General features: G+C 40.7%; 1 protein-coding gene across 3 annotated transcripts in view; it reads right to left on the bottom strand.

The window, feature by feature from the left end:
- si:dkeyp-23e4.3 (rho GTPase-activating protein 7) overlaps positions 1-21,880 on the bottom strand; it is a 117,447-nt gene that overhangs the window by 1,140 nt on the left and 94,427 nt on the right. For 2 of the 3 annotated variants that reach the window (XM_067608892.1, XM_067608894.1), the window contains exons 7-16: positions 20,724-21,131; positions 18,276-18,643; positions 16,902-17,078; positions 12,305-12,464; positions 11,980-12,178; positions 11,412-11,625; positions 6,524-6,635; positions 6,169-6,405; positions 5,351-5,580; positions 3,385-3,558 (exon numbers count right to left, since the gene is read on the bottom strand). In XM_067608892.1, the coding sequence (XP_067464993.1) occupies positions 3,385-3,558; positions 5,351-5,580; positions 6,169-6,405; positions 6,524-6,635; positions 11,412-11,625; positions 11,980-12,178; positions 12,305-12,464; positions 16,902-17,078; positions 18,276-18,643; positions 20,724-21,131 (2,279 nt within the window). The remainder of the gene's footprint in view (positions 1-3,384; positions 3,559-5,350; positions 5,581-6,168; positions 6,406-6,523; positions 6,636-11,411; positions 11,626-11,979; positions 12,179-12,304; positions 12,465-16,901; positions 17,079-18,275; positions 18,644-20,723; positions 21,132-21,880) is intronic. The other variant, XM_067608893.1, reaches the window with a different exon arrangement.

The raw sequence follows: 21,880 nt of genomic DNA, 5'->3' as shown, positions 1-21,880 counted from the left end.
GCATTCATCCCTCTGGGTGTTTTCACTTCTTTCGTACATGATCACTCTTGCATAGCAGGAGCATTGGCAGGCTGATAGTAGCTTGAAAATGATCTTTATGTCATTCTGAAAGCACTTAATGTTTCAACAGTTTGAGCTAAACACCCTAAAATGTGAAAATGTGTACACTTGATAACAGCAGCAGTTCAACTCGTGTCCTCGGCACGCTGTTCTTTATTCATCAGAAAATTAGAGAGAGACTCAAGGCTGTGAAAGAATGCGACTGTGTGTCAACACGATCCTTTCAGTTCAGATGTAACGGGCCGACTAAAAGCCTGCTGAGATAATCACGGTTATAGATCAAATCTCTCTGCCTCTTTTTTTCATGTCATGAGTCGCTAATTTCACTCTCACACACTTTGATTCACCTTTTTCATTCATTCTTCAAGGAAATAAAAACAGCTGATGAAAAGTTAATAAATCTAAAATTATGACTGAAGTAAAAAAAAATGTGAATTTTGACTTTATTTGATAGATAATAAAGATACAGACAGGAAATAAAGGGAGGATGAAATGCAGCAAAGGTTCATCAGTAATAATTCAATTAATTCAACTAATACAAAATGATGAATTAGTCAAAGTTTATGTCAAAGATAGTGATCGTGGTAAACATTACACCTGCTTAGCATCAGCATGTTAGCATTGTCATTGTTAGCATGTTAGCAGTTACTCTCATGTATTCGTATTCTGTACATTCGGGTCACAGAAGTAAAAGATTATTAACTGACAATATTTGAAAAACAAAAGTTGTTTTAAAACACTTCTGTCTGTTCTGACAGTATTTTAAAATCCTCAAAGACTCTTCTAAACATCTGGATTAAAAGATATTTCGTCCACTGCACGATAAAAACGTTTTTTCCCAAGTTCTGACGCCTCCTACCCACGTCATGGATGTATAAAGAGAACTGGATACAGGAAGAGCGCCAGGCTTTGAAGCAAATTTGACATAGCGGCCAAACCGTGTAATTACGTCACGTGATGCACACTGGCCCAAAAAGACTTTTTCCCACAGACTTACATTGTGAAAGAGACGTCTGTAAATCAGCGGATACATTTTTCTGAGCGTCACACCCCCCACGAAATGACTTGTCTCACTATCAGAATTAAACCCGTTCAGTCCGATCACATTTCAAAAGCCTAGAAGAGCTGCATGATTTAATTGTTTTATCCCCACTCAAGTTAGCCGCTAAACAGGAAGTAGCCGACTCGGCCAGCGAAAGTCACTAGTGCGCATGATCTATGGCCCGCACAATGAGGAAGATCCGGGTACTTTCATCGGGGTGATTCAAAAAGTCTTTGAGAATTCTGAAAATACTGTCAGAACAGCAGAAAGTGTTTATAAATGAGTTTTTCAGAAACTGCTGGTTAATAATCTTTTACATATACTGTTTTTTATCATTTTCACTCTTCATCCTTTTTTCCAGGAATGAGCTCTCATAGTTCCTCGTCTGTTATCAGCGTTTCCCTGTGTTACTCTCTGTTATATTGAGTCTATGCAGAGGAAACACTGTGCATGCTCATGACTTAATTGCCCAAATCTGCACTTACTTCCTCCCGCCGCCTGCCTTGGCTTTTGGGGAAAAAAACAACAACCCCAAAACAAACTACAGTGTAGTTTAATGACAGAGATGCAATGAGCTCGGCTCTCTGTCAGAGCGCTGCCGCCACCTGTTTTCTGTCGCACGGAGGTTCGTTTCATTTAATCAACTCAGACAAATGGAGCTGTGGGGCTCTGCTGAGAGTCAAATTGATCATGTAAGCAGCAGAAAATCTGCACCAGCTTGGTTTCAAAGGGCATGAATCATGAGAAGGAGGGCTGTTCCTCCTCCTGGTCTCTCTCTCTCTCCCGCTCCTGTGCTCACAGGGAGGGTGTGATTGTGCTGCAGATAGATGCTGGCAGAGGTCAAAAACACGGAACAGGCTCAATTAAGATGGATAAGATGGACTAACGCTCTCTCCAGATATTTCTTTTAATAGGCTTCTCACGGCCTTAAATCCTCTCTGTTGTTCCTGGAGCTCACTCTGCCCTTGCTTACGTCTGTCTTGCCTTAAAGGACCATTACATCATTTTAACGTGAATAAAAACGGATAAACACTAAGTTGAAATCTGCCTTCAGTCTTGAATTGATTGACTGCCGTTTTTAATTCAGGAACTAACACCAGAAGAAGAGTTTCCTGACTATGATCACTTGGTCATTTTGTTTGTTTATGTCATTAAAATTGGGGGTAAAATTTAGTTTTGTTCATAAAGAAACAGCTGTTCATAGCATGATATGTTGATTGGTTTAAAGGATAATTTCAAACAAATCAGAAAATTACTAATTCCTGGTCGTATCTTGTCAAGTGAAGAGTTTTGGTTTAAAAGAAATATCTGATGCAGAATTTTCACCCTCAACCCCAAAACAAAACAAAACTGTTCAGTGGATCATCTTCATTAACCTCAACAACAGGCCTCATGCAAAAAACATAAATATCTTACCCTGAACCTCTCTCAGCTGCACAAAATTGTTATGATTCGGTCATTTCAACGTGAAGCATACCGCCCAAAAAAAGTTTCATTCAGCCTTAAAGTAAAAACAAGAACTCCGCTGTGCTGCTGTTGGAAATCAGCAGAAAAAAACAACAAATTTAGCAGAGTCGATATGGTCGCTTTGTCATCAAAGAGCTGTGACAGAAATAAAGAAGGAACGGTTTGATAGGAAGTTAGACGCCAAAAAACGAGCTGCTAAAGCAAAGCGGTCCATGACATGATGTGAGGAGATCATGGAGACGAGATAGAATATATATTATACGTGATGTTAACCTGAACATGGAGCTTCATGAGTCAGTTATTGTAAAAACTACTGAACAGTGAATTCGTCCACAAAATTGGAAAAAAAAAAAGCTCACATTATAATTCTAATGTCAAACAAGTCTTTGTTTTTTTTAGCCACTCATGACGTTTGTTTGTATCTGAGCGAAAACTCTACTTGACTCTAATTTGTGAAAATTGGGTTTAATGTTTCAAGTTCTCCTAACTCAGGCCTCGATTACTGCAGGTTTTAAAAATGTATTTATACACTACACACTTTAGATGTTTATGGCCTGATATTATTAGGAGTGCTGAGAAAATAGCCCCCCCCCCCCCCCCCCCCCTTCTCTTTGTCTCAGTATTTCCTGTAACTCTATAATCATTCTGTTTACTGTCTATCCTTCCTCTGCTTCCTCTCTTTCACTTTCCTCTTTGCATCCTGGCAGTTATTCAGCAGGAGTGTGTGAGTCTTTTACCTCCTGCTAACTCAACTTTAGGCTCCAACTAATCTGTAAAACATTTTTCCCCCCTCCATAACCTGCATGCATCCTCACCTGGTGTCGGTTCGACTGAGGTGCGTCAGCCGGGTCTTCCTGGCTCCTGTGGGCTCCAGCAGGTAGAGGCAGGAGTGGACGAGGGCCCTGACCCCCTCCACCGGGACCTCAGGGTGCTCTGTGGATACAAAGGACAGGTACAGCGGGCCGGAGGATGGGTCTGCCTGCCAGGTCCTGAGGAGGAGATGAGAATATCATGAAAAATGGCTGTTTTTCCTGGAGATAAATGTAAACTGTACTTTGTTAGGTATTTTAGCTGCTTACTGTATGCGGTTCTAATAATGTATTTATTGTATAATAATGTTTTAAATGAAAATAGTAATAAAATAAGAATTTTGACTTGGAAATGAAAAAGGGAACTGTTGGTGAGTGTGTGAGATTCTTTGTTTTAAGTTATTTCTTTTAGATTCTACACACGCGTCATTAAGACTTCATAGTGTGCAAGAGCTTTGTTTGAACTTCCAACAGAATAAAAATGAAACGCCCTTTGATCGACACGCATCGATCGACGCAAAGCATCAAAAAGAAAGGCAGTAATTACTACAGTATCTGCACTGTTTTGTAAAAAACACAACCGTAAGTTGATATCAGCTTGAAACAGTTTCCAGAACAGTTATTTAAGATCTTTTTTTTTTTTTTGCATTTCGCCTCCATGTGACAGTTGAGACACACAGGAGGAAGGAGAGAGAAGGGGGACGACACACAATAAAGATACTCCGGTTGAATTGATGTTACGTGATAAACGTCTTATGGTGAAGAGTCACACGCCATTGTTGTTGTGTCCGTGTCAACACTCTCAAACATTGTGTAAAAAAGGCTACAAATGACATTTTCCAACAAGTTATTAGACTTTCTGCTAAGCAGCACTTTGTTTTTGATTGTATCTGTAATATTGAATACAAAGTATTTACAAAAGGGTCTTAAAAACTGCAACATTGATCTTCTACCACAGACATTTATCAACAGCAAGTGAAGATTAAACTTCCTGTCCGACAACCACGTCACTTTTTCCTTTGTCACGCCATCATTCACATCAAATTTTACATAAAATTCACATTAATTTAAGTTTTTCATGTCCCTGGTCAATCCCACGATGCCCCTCTGACATTGACGTGAATTGCTCATGCTGCGTTCAATGACCTTGTTAACTGTAAGACCACCAAGAAGATGCCCCCAAAGTATGGTGATATTTTTTTCTTTCTTTTTTCTTTTTTTTTTTAACTGTCAACAAATCCCATGAAAAGACCAAAACCAACAATGAATTGATCCACTAACAAGTATAATATATATCTATTATATCTATAATCTATATCTTATTCCTGTTGTCCAAAAACTATTAAAAACACGTCATTACCATGAACACACACTGTCCTGCTGCCAGAAATACTCATTAGAGCAAATGTGGATTCATCCGCCACTGAAAAAAGTCCCCAAGAAATGCATTATTTCCTCCTGCTTGTTTGCTAAAAACTACAGAGGAAATGGTCAAATGAAACTATCCATTCTTCACCTGTGACTGTGATAGAAATGGTTTTACAGGCTGAATGTGTTCAGACTAGAGTGATGCAATTGCAGCTGTTGTTACATGTTTTTATAAATTCTTCTTTTTCTGCAATTTGTGATTTCTTTGTATGACTGCGTTATGTGAAATTCCTGATTTTCCTTTCTTACTCACACTTAAAGGTCGCTGACAGAAAGAGAAATTTGAGAGACGTACGCAGTGTGATGTGGTCCAACTGCAAACACAGATACTGTCATGTCTTATCTGACTTCAGGGTTGGATTAAAATTTCATCAATTCCATTCAGACCTCTCACACACAAACAGCCTGCTTTCTCCAAACTAAAATCAAACCGACACTTTCAGAGTATTTTCAGCTTTGACTCTTCTGTCCTTCCTGCTCAGCAGAGCTCAGCGGGTTAAGACCCAGAGGCCCATGAAGCCTGGGGCTGGCCTTGCCTCATTACCTGAGCAGCAGGTGTTCCTCGGGGGGCCGGTAGCCCAGGCCGTGGCCCTGGCCCTGGAGGAGGTAGCGGTAGATTTCTGTGGCCTTGGACAAGGTCTGAATGACAGCGGCCTGGCGCAGCCTGCCCTCCCACAGCTCCTGCTCCCTCAGCAGCCGGTGGAGCAGCTCCTTCTGGGGGGCATCCACCTCCACCGAGCCTTGCCACATCCACAGCGGGCAACCGTCGTCCATCTGCAGACGAGAGGAAGACGATTTAGTACCCGACAATGTGCCAACGGTACACACGCTGTTAAAGATTGCTGCTTTTTTGGTTTGTTCCTTCTTTTCCTATATTCTTTCTTTATTCTTCCTCCTTCTTCTTTCTTAATTTCTTCACTTTTTTTTTATAAATCATCTCACATTTTACAAATACCTTCCTACCAAAATCAGTCAGCTGTTTACTCCCTTTTCAGCACTTCTGTCTCCACAGCTTTCTTAGTTTCTGGTTGTTCCACTTCCACTCTTTAGATTAATTCTTTACAGTTTGTACGACATATATAAATCTTCATTGTATACTTTTCTGCAGTTAGTATACAATAAATTCATGTACATTCATCATCTTGTACTAAAAGGAAATTATTCAAGACTTGCGTATATGTACCACATCAAACTGTAACTGTCAAATAAACTTCACAAGGACAAGATTTGAACTTCTGTTTTGTTTTCTGAGACCTTCCGGGAGCTTTCTCACAATTGTCCAAAAATCAAGTAGATTTGAGATGTTTTTGAGTGGAATTTTGTCTCTCTCCCTCTTTCATCTTTTTTCCTCCCTTCACTAACCTTCTTGAAGGCCAGCTCCACGTGCTCTGGAGCTGGGTGGCTCTCCCAGCCTCGACTCTTTTCCCTGGCCTCCTTCAGTAGGTGCTCAGTGCTCTGCTGCAGCTTGATCCTCCTCTCCTCCTGCTCCTCCTCGCCGCCAGTCTGACCAGTGGACACCGGGCCTCCTCCCTCCTCAGAGAGAGAATCCTCAGTTGGTCCTGCAGCACTCAAACTCTGACCGGGCCAAAACTCTGGAAGCTGCAGAGAGGATTGTTATTTATTTTGTCTGTAGATAAGATTGGGCCTCAAAAATGTTTTCTTTAATTAAAAAACTACAATCTGGTAGTCTGGTAAAGCAGGTTGTTGGTCGTTATACCTCAAAGAGTCGCTGGGCCTCGGTGATCATGTTGGCCAGGCCCTGAGTGGCGGCCAGGTTCTCACTCAGGTCCCGCTGGTCTGGACGACCCAGGCTGTACTTCCTGTGTGACCTGCAGCAACAACACAGGAACAAGGTCAAGATAAATGTCCAGGTCACTTTTATTTTCTCCTGTAAGAGCTAATAATAATTGTTTTATTTGTAGAGAACACAAGCAAGAACAACAAAGTGCTTTCCAAAGCAGGGAGACAGCAGAAAAAAAAATCTCATATTAACACAAAAGAGATATATTTTTCAGAGAAATAAGTCTAGAAACAGCCAAAGGTCTAACTCAACAGGTCTAAGAGGCCTTTCAGTTAAAAGTTCACTGATGTACTCTGTAAATAATGTAGGGTTAAGTCTACCTTTAGAAATTAAATCTTTGTACTCGTTAAGACGGGGAACCTTTGAAGAGTTAAAGAAACACCTCAATCAGTCACGTTGACCTCCGTCTCCGGCTTCAAAGAACACAACAGACAACTTCTTGCTGATAAAATGAAGACATTTATTAATAGCTACACATCTAAAGAATACATGACGAAGAAAATAATCAAGCAAATGAATAAAAGAGAGAAATAGGTCACTGAGATGACGATAGTGATGGAAGTACGTGATTTTAAAGTTATAAAAGAACGGGAGGGTGGGAGGGACGCTGGGGGCAATCAACCTCTCGAAGATATAATAATTCTGATTCGACATCAACTCATTATCAAAGCAAGGTGCACAAAAGGGTATAAAACATTCAGAAAAACCCATGGTTTGAACAATAATGTGAATGAATGTCATTAATGCACACAAGGTTGAAGCAGCAATTAGGTGATCACACGATATATGAAATACAGAATACGTTCATTCATGTATATTTCAGTGTTCAAAGATCTCGCTATCCATAGTCAACAGATGGCAGTGTTGCCACGCGGTGCAGAATGTCTACCCTCTGGATTTGAGTAACTGACCCATTGTTTATCGTACAGGTATCAAAGTTAGACCATTCTTCAGGAAAACATATGCTGAGTAACATTATCTGGCTTACTGAATGATTGGACAACTTAATTCACATTAATTCAGACTAGGGCTAAAACAGGGAATATACCAATGTCAAGTCAACTCAGAAATGCCCCCTCGGATTTATTACAGTGTCTGGAGATAAACAAAACCCAAAGTGAGTCTCTGTCCATGTTAATGTGAAATTCTCTTGACTTGTGTTTTTCATTCACATGACCTAAGGGTCAATTAAATGTTTTTTCATCCTGTTGTTAAATTAGTTATCTTGTCAGCCATGGTCCTTCAGGAGATTGAAAGCATTAGTGCTTGGTCTGGCAAGCCTCCATGCTGTCACCCCCACTGGGAGAGGTGAAAAGGCCGGTCCGAAAGTCTGGAAAAACACTTACCTCCTTCTTAGGAATTAAAGAATGGTTTATTCAGAAAAATTCAAAAACAAACAAGGCTGTCCCCCTGCAGTTATTAGTAAGATTTTAAAATCCATTCCAAAACTATGGTGTTGGATTTAAGGCAGTGAGCATATCGAAACTTTACAACATGTTGAACCAACTTATAATATTACTATGTTACAATTTCATTTAGCAGACACTTTTGTCCAAAGTGACATACATCTGAGAGTTAATACAACACAAGCAAGGATCTAGTCAGGAGAGAACTACGAGATTAAGTGCCATAAAGTTCAAGTCCAATAGGATGTAGGAGCCAACAGGCAATACACAGAGGTATGGCATAGAGTGCATAGAAGCAGATTTTTTTTCCAGTCCATCAGGTGCACAGATGTTTCATGAAAGAAGTCTTTTTCTCAAAGATCGAGAGGGACTCTGTGAATATAATGGAGTTTGGTAACTCGTTCCACCAACAGGGAACTACAGAAGAGAAGAGTCTGGCTTGCGACTTATGGCCCTGTTGTGGTGGTGGTACCAGGTGCCATCATTGGCAGAGCATAGTGAGCAGGAGGGAGGGAGCGTAGGGAGTGGAGAGATATGAACAGCGGGGTGACATGTGGTTGAAGACCAGATGTACTGCCGCGCTCTGGAGAGATTTGAACATACATGCGGGGAGGACTGCCAGTAAGGAGTTGCAGTAGTCAATGAGTGATATTACGAGAGCCTGTAGCAGGAGTTGTGTTGCATGCTCAGACAGGTAGGGTCTGATCTTCCTGACGTTGTTCAGGGCGAATCGACATGACTGAGCATTCGAAGCCACGTGAACCTTAAAGGTTAGTTGGTCATCAATCATGACATCCAAGTTTCGGGTAGACTTTGTGAGCATGAATTGGGTTGATTCAAGCTAGATACTGATCTATTGTTGTACAGAGGGACTGGCTGGGATGACAAGGAGCTCAGTCTTAGAGAGGTTAAGCTGGAGGTGGCGAGATATTGGCAAGGCATGACGAGATCTGTGCCAAGACTCTGTGGTCTGCCAGCGGGAACAACAGGAAGAGCGGGGTATCATCAGCATAGTAGTGGTACAAGAAACTATGGGAGCGGTTGTTTGCACTAAGTGAGGCGGTGTTTATTGGGTTGAGAAGGGGACCGAGCACTGACCCTTGAGAAACCCCTGACCCAGACTTTTCTTTCTTTTGTTTCATTGTAATATCTTGTGTTGATTATGGTGCTGAGAAGACAGGAAGGTAAGATTATCCATCTACCTTTCCCTGTATTCCTGCAAAGATGCGTGGAGGTTGAATAAAATTTACATTACTTTGATAAACACTTTTGTCCAAAGCCACATACATTCTTATTCAAATAATTGTAACACATTGTAAAGAACTTCAGTACAAAGTCAAGAGATATGTAGCACAACAAGCTAGCAAAGCTCTGTAAACAGAACCATGTTCCCACACATTCCCAGTGCCGTCTGCCTTACACAGAACTACTCTCCTGACACTGAAAACGTGATCGCTGTTATTAGTCTTTGGAGCTGTTTCTCTTCATAATGAAGGAACATGTCACATGTGTGGCTCATTGACGTTTCTGGACAATAACAGAGATCTACAGCACAGGGGAATAAGATATATCACGCTTTGGATACACACACAATACTTGTAAGTAGATCAATTGATTGTTGGTTTGGCTCTGCACGTGAGATCTAGGAAAATTGAGAAAATCATCAGCCTTATCCTTTCACAAACTGAGCTACAGCTACCCAGCTTGCAGCTTCTTCTGTTTTGTACACATAGATTTGGGCATAACAGAAAGGAAAAACACTACAGCTGCTACTCTACTCTATACTTTTATTTCCAATGTGTTTTACGGTTTTGGGAACACTGATGGGAAACAGGAAAAGGGTGTGAAACATATGACACGTCAGTTTCACGGTACTGATGGATGACTCTATGTGTCTGTCAGCTGAAACATTTTTTACAGGCAGCAGACAGGAATCAGCATCACTGTCTCACAATTACTGAATTTGACAGATTCAGGATACTTTGGAAAGCTTTCATGTTGCATCGCTGAGCTTTACTGGAAACTGACAGATTCACAGCAAGAGAGCAAACTGCTCTGTTGCAGCCTCCGTCATCTGAAATGACCCAAACATGTCGGAACATGTTGTTCTGTTTCTGCTTCCATCATCTGCTCTCCGCCCTGAGATAATTAAAGTGCCCTGAGATAACTTCTGTTATGATTTGGTGCCACAGAAATAAAATTGACTTGACTTAATCGGGGCAGTGGAAAGGCAGGCCTATATGTTTTGTTTATTTCTTTTAATTAATTTAAGAATAAAATAGGATTTTATTACTGTTAAGGACTGTATATGTGGGGGAAAACACCATCAATGCACCGTTTCTGTTTGATTGCCAAGCATTTGTGTTTGTTAAGAACAAATCTGTTGTGGAATTCACACCTTAAACTTTAATATCTAGTAGGTTTATTAGACTTAATTTCAGCACCATTCACTGATCAAATAGCCTAGTTTAATGCCTCTCCTGGTCTCCTGGTGACAAGATTATATTACAATAAATACATTTATAGGAGCCTAATGTTTATTTTGTTATCAACAGGAGATTTGTGAAAAAATTATGTAGAAGCTTTGATGTAAACTATGAAAATCAAAACTTTCATCAGGAGGCCAAATATGTTTGCTGCAGGGCCGGATTTGGCCCTTTGCTGTAAGAGTTTACTTTTATCCAGGAAGCCATTACTGCAGCAATTGAAACAACTCACACAGAATGGACTCCACACCTAACAGCAGAGGTCTTATGTAACTTCTGTCAGGAGTTATGTAACTATGGGCCAGACACCACACACCCTCTACCCGTGAGACGTTGTGTGCTGAAATAAAATTTGATTTTCTGTGATTTATATACTCTTATAATGTTGGATTTTAAAGAAGTTTCAAAACTTGAGATGAATGTATGTAAAACGCTGCCTTCAAGTCAAAATCCAGGGCCTCAACCTGCTCTAAACGCTTAGTTTGCAAAGTTACCTCTACTTCCTGCTTGTGATGATGTCAGATTGTTTGCACATGCCCACAAACAGCTGTCTGTAACCTTTGTTGCTAAGGTTGCTGCTAAGGTTTTTCCATGTGTTGTTTACGTTGTCCACTCTCATATTTCGGATCGAATTCAGGCTCCAACACATACAAATGAACAAATGAAGCTGACCAATCAGAACAGAGTGGGCTCATTAGGAGGCGGGGCCTTAAAGAGACAGGAGCCAAAACGGCCTGTTTCAGACAGAGGCTGAACTGAGGGGCTGCATAAAGGACCAGTATAAGATAAATAAGGAGTTTTTACCTGTAAATCATGCAAAGATATTCCAGTAGAGCCCAAGAATATAAATATAGAGCTGTAAATGTACATGATATGTCCTCTTTAGAGACAGCGTGTGTGGTCTCAGCTCACCTGGGTGCATTGGCATCTCTCTTCAGGGTGTTGAGGTGGAAAAGCGACGGCGCCAGGCAGACGGCGATGTTGGTGGGAGTCATCTGGTTCTCGTCCACGCAGGCCACCACGTCGCGCAGGAAGAAGAGCAGCGTTCGCAGAGCCTCCCTGTTCTCATCAGGAAGCAGCAAGATAGCAGCCTGAGCCGCGACCAGCTGCTGATCCTTGGGAAAATCTGCAGACAAGAAGCTTACCAGTTTATATTTTGATTGTGCAGTGGGGAATCTATGGTTTTGAACTTGGACAAGATAATAAAGCCAACTAAATATTCACAGTGATGGATTATCTTTAACCAGCAACATTTAAGTCTCTGTGAGTTCATTTTCATGGTACTGAAATTAAATGAAACCAATATGGCTTCCTGGATAATGAAAAATGTCCCGTAGTCTACATGCGTTAAAACACTTATATTTATGTTTCTAGATACCTTACAGAAGACATTTATCCAGGCTGGATATAAAATGTTATATGTTGTCAATATAAAACAGCTGGTTTGTCTGGTTACATGATAACAGTAGTAACTTCTCACATTGGTAAATGTGGAGGAAGGACTCGCAGAGTTTGCAGGTGAAGACGGGTTCGGGCAGGTCTCTGAAGTACTGCTTCACCATGTCGGCCACGTCGAAAGCAGACTGACCGTCGTACGAGATGCCGTCTGGGTCAGACTCCACCAGCTCACGGAGGTACTGGATACGAGACTTCACCCCCGACTTCCGGAAAAGACCCACCTGAGAGAGGACACAAAGGAAAGAACAATTGATACAACAATTGTTACTTTCTCAAAATGATTTTAGAAGATGTTTTGCATGTTTCTAAAATCGCTGTAGGCCTCTTGTGGTCTTTAGCTCCTTTACCTGGTCCAAACACTCGGTCTTCAGGTAGACCAGGGCTCTGAGGATGCTGGGAGGAAGCGGCTCGCCCGTCTGCTGGACACTGTGGAGCAGAGGGACCCCGAAAACCCGCCGGCCTTTCACCTCCGTCACCTTGGTCTTCCTCAGCGGTTTAGGAACAGTCCTGCAGGCGACAGAGGAAGGATTTTTAGGAAGCAATCAGACAGCTTAGACTGGTCTGAACATGGTGGCGCTGAGGGTAAATCAAAAATATTTTTTTTGCAAACATCCTGGGAATTTGTAATCTCAACCAGAGATTAAAAAAAAAAAAAAGCTCAACTTGGCTGCAGATGTGTTTGTTTCCTTTTGAAGGAAGAACCAAATACACATTTTTGATTACACAAGTCTCTGGTGATCTCTGAAATGTGTGTACCGTTCAAATCAGCTCTGCAGGAAAAAAACATGCAGGCGTGGAGAAACCATGGATGGTGATCAGAGAGACTGGACTTTTTGTTGGACTGTTTCTTTATGTTTCTGAACTGATATCAGCGACCTTTTAACCATTAATACCAGTAATTGTGTTTTCTTTTTACTCTTCCTCTTGGAAACTTTCACATTTAGGGGACAAAAAAAAACTTGAGTGTTTCATTGGAAGAACACTGCTCCAGTACTTTTTAGCCTCTAATTCTGAATATTGTAGGCCTGAGTGCACTCTGGATAAAACCACACTCTTGTGATAATCATGTTTTCTTTAAAAAAAGAGGAATTCAAAGCACTCCAATCTATAACGAAACCTCTATTCACTTGGCTCATCTTCCTAAAAGTTATAAAAAGCCCTGTAGTGTTCATCACAGTACAGAAGGGAAAAATGGTATCGTGCATGCATTCTGAATGCTTTCCAGCTCTCTTTTCATCCCGCCGGTATTTCCTCCATAAACTATCTAACAGCGGCTCTTGGAAACAAACTATTAAAAGCTATTTTGAGCAGAGTGCCTCAGAGTATCAGTTGTCCCGATCAACGGTTAATTGCTGTATTTTTAAACCACCAAGTACATCTTTTTGGCATCTTTCAAATGACAAGACTTGAACTAACAGTTGAAGCCTGAAGAGATGTTGAGCCTGACAGCGCTGTAGTAAGAACGTGTATATTTTATCAGTCATATATGCATGTGTCAAACCTTTACCTATAATCGCTGTTGAGCTGTGTCAGTTTTAGTCCGTCTGTCGATTAAACTACTTTGGATTCAACAACACACAGCAACAAGTAATGATTTTCCCCCTAATTCCTCTACTCTGCTACCATAGCACTCAATTTCTTTCCCAAGGTCTTTTTTTGATCCACATGCTTACATGTAAACATCCTGTAAACAAACCTGGTTAAGTCTCTACGTGGTCAAAAAATCATCAGGTTTTCCAGCTAAAATCCAGCAAATGTTCAACATTTTGGAAAATGCTGGCTGTAGCCTTAAATTATATATTATATAAACCAGATACGAGAGTCGCATCAAATCACATTCAATTAATTGCCAACTATTTTAATAATCAATTAATTGTTTTGAGTCATTTTTTTGAAGAAAAACTGTCCAATTACTGCTCCCAGTAACACTCCGTCACCTGGACAGTAACTTAGAATAATGGAACTAAGCACATTTACTCAACTACTGTACTTAAGTCCAAGTTTGAGGTACTTGTACTCTACTTGAGTATTTCCATGTGATGCTACTTTATACTTCCACTCCACTACATTTCAGAGGGAAATATTGTACTTTCTACTCCACTACATTTATTTGACAGCTTTAGTTACTTTTCAGATGCAGATTTGACACAATGGATAATATAACAAGCTTTTAAGATACAACACATTGTTAAAGATGAAACCAGTGGTTTCCAACCTTTTTAGCTTTTGACGTCTTACAAAAAGCAGTGTGTAGTCGGGGTCACATTTCACATGTCTATGAGTTGTTAACAGCTCCACCAAATAGTGATTTTTCCCTCTAAACTTCTCACATGCTTTCATTTCAATAAATGTTCAAATGATCCAATATTTCAGCAAAAATCAAAGATTAGAGAAAAAGTCCAAAAACTGAAAACAGATTTGTGTATCAGAACTTTGTTTTTTCTTCTTTCCTCTCCCATTAATCATCTCACGACCCCTCAGATTTATCTGCTGACCCTTTGGAGGGGCCCGACCCCTAGGTTGGGAACCACTGGACTAAACTAGCTAACTGTATATAAAGTAGTGTAAACTAGCTCCACCTCCAGCAGCTACAACAGTAACATGCTGCTCTAACACTGATGCTTCACTATTAATAATCTAATGATGTCATATATAATAATATATCAGTCAGAGGGACCAAACCACTACTTTTACTGCAATACTTTAACTACATCAAGCTCATAATACTGATGTACTTTTACTGTAGGAAGATTGTTCATGCAGGACTTTTACTTGTAATGGAGTATTTTTACATTGATGTATTGGTACTTTTACTTAAGTAAAGCCCAAACTATCCTGAAAACTCCTTTTACTCCTAAAACAAAGTAATATGACTCGCCTGAACATTTTTTAAGGATGAATAAAAGAGAACAATGTGTCTAAATTGTACTATTGTCACATAATCTAGTTTGCTGTTAAGGAACATGATGTTCACATAACATCTGTTCACCAACTGCTTACTTAATATTTTCTTATTTTTTCTCTTAGAGATCATGATTTCTGTTGAGTTTCCCTCTCTTTTCTGTTATTTATTACGCTTTAAACTCTAAAATGGAGCCGTCTGAAATGTAAACACAGGACAGGTGAAACTACAGGAAGCCTCGCTGAAGCTATTTCAAACTACAGAGCGTGTGTTTGTCTGAAAATTAAAGACGAATATCTATGGAGAGTATTTTCAGGAAGCTTTTCTGTTCCTACATTCAGTCTTATCTCATTGAGCATAACACCCTCGGCAAAAAAATTTAATTGTTCTTCTACCGAAGCATAAAACAAGCAGGTCATATGTTTACATTGGGAAACACTAACGTTCAGCAGAGTAAACAAGCAGAATATTAAATTTTGTCAATTTGGCATGAGGGCTTATTCTGAAAACATAGCATAGGAGGAAAAACACTGATCTCATTAAATCAATATATGCCAGTAATAAGTGCAGTAAAAACATCCAATGTTATAAACAAAGCGAACTCCAAAAGTCTGCAAACAGATGGACTTCAGCAGGTATTTTTCTCATCTGAACTGAACTTGTGGAGAGCAACTTAAATAATAAATCGCTCCAAACCTGCTTGGTGCGAGTGAGCCCGAAAGAAACGTCTGTCACCGCTGCTGCCTAAAAAAATGTTGTGCAACAGGGATCTGGAGTCCGTATTTATCAAACTTCTAAGAATCACTCCTGGGAATCGCTCTGAATGTTAAAGAAGACTTCTCCTCGGAGAAAGAGAAGGTGACGTCGCTGTTTTACGACACTCAGAGCCACAAAGTAAAAACTATGATGACATGTTGCAGTTCTCTTACACAGATACTGTATATACACATATATACCAAAGCTGTTCAACCTGTTTGATAACAGGACAAACAAATAATTTTTTTTTTCATGTGAATTAAAAACGTAACCCACGTCCCATTTTTTGCTGTTTTTCCTGTTCTCCTAACCAATTTCCCTCTTCAAATCGACAATAAGAATACATATTAAACCATTAATTTTTCGCTTGTCTCTCTAAAAAAATATTTCAGAAGCGAAACGTTGCTGGATAGTTTCCTCTGTCCTGTCTAGTTGATAACGACAGTTTTTTAGTTTTGCTGCGCTGCTCGACATAACGGAGCTCAGGATCTATCAGGACGGCTGCTTTGGATGTAAAAGAACATTAATTAACATTAGATCCTAATTGACGCTGTTGGTGTGTCTGAGATTTAAATAATCAATGAAGTTATGCTGTTGTGTCCTGTGTGTAAATGCACACAGTGTCTCTGAATGGAGAGCTGCAGAGAGATCGCTGCATAACTCTCTCTCTCTCTCTCAATTTTGGACATAGCGGACCCCCGGTCCAGTTAATAACTAACGAATTCGGTCTTTGAAAACGGTAATGATGTCTGTGTTTATCTGCATATAGAGCGGGGAAGTCAGTCATCCAATCACATGTGGTCACTCGGGACGCATGTGGAGACGCGTGTTAATACCAGTCCGCATGCATTCCTGTCGATCGCGTTGATCTGCACATCGTGGTTTCTGAAATGTTTGCTGTGTGAATGAGAAATAAATGTGATGGATGACTGAACCAAACGTCACTCTGATTTTCCAGGAATCCACACCCAAGGAGAGGCAGCGGCAGTTTTTGGGAAGGAGTTTTTTTTTTTTTTTTTCCTCTTGAAGCGTGTTGCTGCACCTGAGCCATGAATAATGAATGAATTTTCTAAATAGGCTGCCTGAAATATTTACCCTCTGCCCGCCCACCTGCCATCCTTTCCACAGCTGCTTCCTTGAAGAAGTTTCTCCATGCGGGTGTGCAGGAGCAAAGAATCTAAAACTGTTTTCACAGAGTTTTGTTTTTCACCTGTACTAACTCCGTCCTCCCTCAACCCCCAAAACCTCTTCTGCCCTCTGTACCTGCAGCCTTTCATGCTTCTTACCAGTTCCAGCCCTGCTTGCTGGATGGGGAGTATTTATCCATCAGAGCGGTGAGTTTGAGCAGGGAGAGTTTCTGCAGCAGAAGGAACTGGGAGACAGACTGGTTCTCCACTCCTGGACTGGTAGGCAGGGAGGGCAAGCTCTGCTCACTGGACCAGTGCAGCTGCTGGCTCACTCTGCTGGTCACACACAGCAAAGAGTACATATAAGTGCACAGACATACACACACAGAGGGACACACACAACCTATGCATATAAGTATCAATATCTAACATTACGAGCAAAGTAGTGAACGTTTTCCTTAAAGGGCGGGTTCACAATTTTTCATGTATGTCTTAAAACAGCAGTCAGGTGTCCATATGAGTAGTGACAGAGGTTTTCCTCGCTGTAATCATTCCTCCTGTTCATACTGGCTGTTAAAAGATCCCCTTTAAATGTGCTTTCAATGGAAGTGATGGAGTCCAAAATCCACAGTGTGTCCACACAGTCATTTAAAAGTTGATGTGAAGCTTATATGAGGCTTCAGCAGTCTGAGTTATTCATATCAAGTGGATATCTGAAACATTTACAGTCTTTTTAGCATCAAATTCCCTCTTTGTGTTTCCCTGTTGAGCTGCGGTGGAAGTATAGTAACAAAAAGAGGGACTTTGGCACTAAAAAGACTGTAACGTTGAAAGATATCTACTTGATTTGACTCATTTGGAAGCTTCATATCAGCTTCAGATAAACTTTTACAATTTTTGCACAGAAGGGGGACGTAAGTGCATTATGAAGGGATCTTCTAATGGTCGGTATGAACAGGAGGGATGATTACAGCAAGAAATGTAATGTTAATGTTCTTTTAGGTTCCTGACTGTTGTTTTAAGACAGACTTTGACAAAAAATTGTGAAGCCGTCTTTTAAAACTAAGCCAGTGCAGGACACCCAGATGGTGCAGCTGCTTTCTCAATATAAGAGAGGCTTCATAACTTTTTAATGCTCCATATCTGAGAACAAATATGCAACAACTAAGAGATATAAAAGCAGCATCATGAAGAGGCAATCAAACCTATTCACCACGAGGTCACTGCTTTTATCTTAAGTGCTTCACAGTACCCCTTCACTTTTACTTTGGTTGATGCCCCATAACTATTATTATTAGTGCCAGAGGCTTACACTCACAAATGTCCAGAGCTACTTTAAGTGTCCAATAATTTGTTTGTATTTCCTAGACCTGAATTTTAATGCTAAGCAATATTTGCTTAAAAGAACTGGCTATCTTTTTAATGACCCTGATCTGTTTTTACTGACACTCTTGAAGCACTTTGGGTTATATTGCTTGTGAAATAAGATGTGTTCTACAAATAAAACTCGATTACACTCCTGAGTTTTCTCACCTGCTCCTAGGTTGTGGTGATCTGGTCTTTGGCTCCTCTCCGTTCACCGGTAGCTTTTCACAGCTCTCCTCCTCCTCAGTCTCCTCCGTCTCCTCCGTCTCCTCCATCTCCTCCGTCTCCTCCGTCTCTTCCGGTTGCCGTACCTCCAGGTGGATGTGACTGGGGGAGGATGGACAGGGGGAGGTGGCTGAGGAGCCATGGGCAGGTGAGACCTGGGAGGAAGAAGAGGAGGTGGAGGAACCTCTCTGACAGTCGTCCTCGGATAGATTTTCGGTCCAGGAGGAGACCAGTTGTTGGAGGTCGCTGATCCTCTCCAAAACACTGTCCAAAGCCGAGAAAACGTCCTCACCTTCCAACAGCCGACTCACCTGAGAGAGGAAGAGTTTGGAAAGAAATCACAGGTGAATTCTCATCAAAACTAGTCGATACCCCAACGTAGAGGCTTTAAAAACACAACGTACCAACTGGTTTAACTTCATGATAATAAAGTAAGATTACAAATTTTAAGTTTTTAAATGATCACAGACATAGTTTTTTCTTTCTTGCTTTGAGAAAAATTACAAAAATCCACACTTTAAAATCAATTTCAATATATTTTTTTTTTTTTTCTTTTCGGTTGAGTTTTCAAAAAAAAAAAAAAAAAAACGATGTCATCACTGAAATGTAAAGACAATGCAAATAAGGAAAGCTCTATTTTGGAGGATGCATTCTTTCTGTTGCTGTATGTCACTTTTGGAGAAACTGTAGCTCAGAAATAGAAATAACATGTACCTTAAAAGCTTTTATCTAATGACTTCAATAACATTTTATGTCATCTTTTACTTCCTTGGCTTGCCATCTTTTCTTCTAAACGTTTCCCTCCCCTACTTCAGAAAGCAACATGTCTGGGTCGACGTGATTTATGTCAGTTGTCAGAGAGGATTGTACAGTTTCAATCTAAAATGGAATTTGATACGAGCACTCACATAATTATTTCTGGCTTTAAGGGAACACTCCGACTCCATATGGAGCTTAGCTGAGCAGAATTAATATCCTCGATTGAATTTTCTGTGTTTTTATAGACTTTTATTTGAGCTCATTTTGCAGAGATTTTATCTTCCTTTTTTTTTAAGTAGAAAGGCAGAAGAGCCAAAGAGAGGGAGTCAATATTTGATTAGTGAAGCACTCTGTTAAACAGTTACTGAGAATGAAAGATGAAAACATTTTTACAGCCTTGTTACACAAAATAACCATAATACAGTGTACATATTGATCACTCTCTGGCTTGATCTGTTATTTTGGAACAAATCTCTCCACAGTCAGGTGAAGCAAGAAATGCATAGAATGTGAGCTCCAAACCCCCGACAGACAAATAACAAGACAGCTGGAGGTTCAGCACCATGGACAGACGCCCTTTAACAGAGGGCACCTGTTCAGCAGCTGGACAGCTCCACTCTGCTGTAGAGTTCTGCATAAACCTGAACCCCCACCCACAGCTGCGTTTTTAAGACCCAACCTGGTTGAACTCAACTCATACTGCCAAATTTGAGATCTATATACCCATATATATATATATATTACAGACCAGTAGCTCACCAGGCTAATACAAGGCATTGACTTCACTCTGTGTAATAGCACTAGGCATTGTGTATCTTCATGCAACACATGACCAACATGGACGCAGACGTCTTTCTGTTATTTTTATACTGGTATAATGTTGCAGTCCTGCAAGTCAAAAGCGAGGGCTTTAGCCTGCTGTGGACGCACCCTTTGCAATGTTATCTCTACATCACCATCGAACTGACATCAGATTGTTTGCACATGCCCACAAACGGCCGTCTGTTCCGTAGCCTTGGTTGCTAAGGTCATTGTTAAAGTTGTCCCATGTATTGTTTGTCTACTCGCATATTTCGGGACCGACTTGGGCTGGAACATGGACGGATTTATTTGAGAAGTTGACGTTTTGAGTAACGGACGAGAAAAATGAGTGAAATCCTGCTACGATAGTTTGTTTACATAGCCTCTGGAACCACTGTAAGTCTAGCCAATCAGAACAGAGTGGGCTCATCAGGAGGCGGGGCCTTAAAGAGACAGGAGCTAAAACGGCCTGTTTCAGACAGAGGCTGAACTAAGGGGCTGCATAAAGGACCAGTATAAGATAAATAAGGAGTTTTTTTTTTTACTATAAATCATGCAAAAATATTCCAGTAGAGCCCCAGAGTATATATATAGAGCTGTAATGTGCATGATACATCCCCTTTAACTGTTTATTGTATATACTGCTTATTAATACTAAATAGGTGGACTTACAGTAAAGTATTTTCATTTAGTTTACTTACGTTCTTAGAAAATGTTTCTCTGCTATTCATGTAAATTCAGGATCTACGGGATAATCTGGCTTATAGAATTTATTTTCTATAGATTTTATGAATAATGAGTACTGTATATATAAACAATTATGAGTAACACCTCTGACTCTTCACTCGTCCGTTCTGCATCGCTGCCACTCCCGCCGCTGCCACCTTCACTTTCAGACAGCTGCTGGTCATCAGGCACGTTGTCATAGACGCTCAGCCGGTGATCCAGCGTGGTGAGCGGGCTCGGAACGCCGACGTCACCGGAAGAAGAAGACGAGGTGGCCTGGTCACTTGCAGCGAGCGACGACGTGCCGTGGCGGCAACTGTGTCGCCCCCGGTAACCATGGAAGCTCCCGGTCCTCCAGTTGACGGATGTGTTGTCGATGATGGGGGACAGGATGGTGTGTTTGTGAGCAAGGGAGGTGGGGAAGGTCCCCGGTTTGTGTCCGTGGGGGATCTGGAAGACCAGACTCTCATGGCTGCCGCTGTTGTTGTTGTTGTTGATCTGGTTCCTGTAGTCCTGAGAGGGTGAATGGATGGAGGGGTGAAGAAACGAAAGCAAGAAGGAAAGAGAAGGACAGAATAATGTAGCCAGTGAATAAAGAGAGAGGAAAACTACAGGCTTTACATCAGCATACTATTTTAAAATGTCCGTCTGTTTAATTTCAAACATAATCCTTCTTAATGCATTCAAAATTGGACGCAAGCTCTTTCTATTCAATGCAAAATACTGGTAAAATATGTCCTTAATGGATAAATTAACGTCTGCAGCCATAGTGCCCTCTTTTTAAAAAAGCACCTGCAAGCATTTGTTCAACACCAGACAAAAAAAAAAAGTTATTTTTCTATGAATCTGCAGAGTCCTAGATAACCAACTAGAAGAGTTTAGTTAAAAGGTAATTCCAGTTTATTACAGTTTGATGCTTATTTTTGCTGAGATTTGGAAACACATGACATCTCTGAGAAAAAAGTCTGATGTAGGTCAAGAAACATGAGCAGTTTGGCTAAACTGGTCTGTAAGAAGCCGGATGATCTAAACTACTTTATTTGGAGGTAAACCTCAGAGTGAGCACTCATGAAATGTCAGTAACAATCTCTCATTGTACAGGAAAACTGTGAGTACACACACAGGGCTGTTCCTGATTCTTGACCTGTAAGGCTGATTTTTTTAGTGATGTTGCCGGATCTCAGTAAATTAACATAGCAAGCACGTTTGTTTTACTGACATAAACTATGAAAATTTGACCCTGCAAACTGTACAAAACTGGA

This window comes from Thunnus thynnus, chromosome 13, assembly GCF_963924715.1.
Source record: "Thunnus thynnus chromosome 13, fThuThy2.1, whole genome shotgun sequence".
Classification (NCBI taxonomy): domain Eukaryota; kingdom Metazoa; phylum Chordata; class Actinopteri; order Scombriformes; family Scombridae; genus Thunnus; species Thunnus thynnus.
This window is presented reverse-complemented; position numbering and strand designations above follow the sequence as displayed.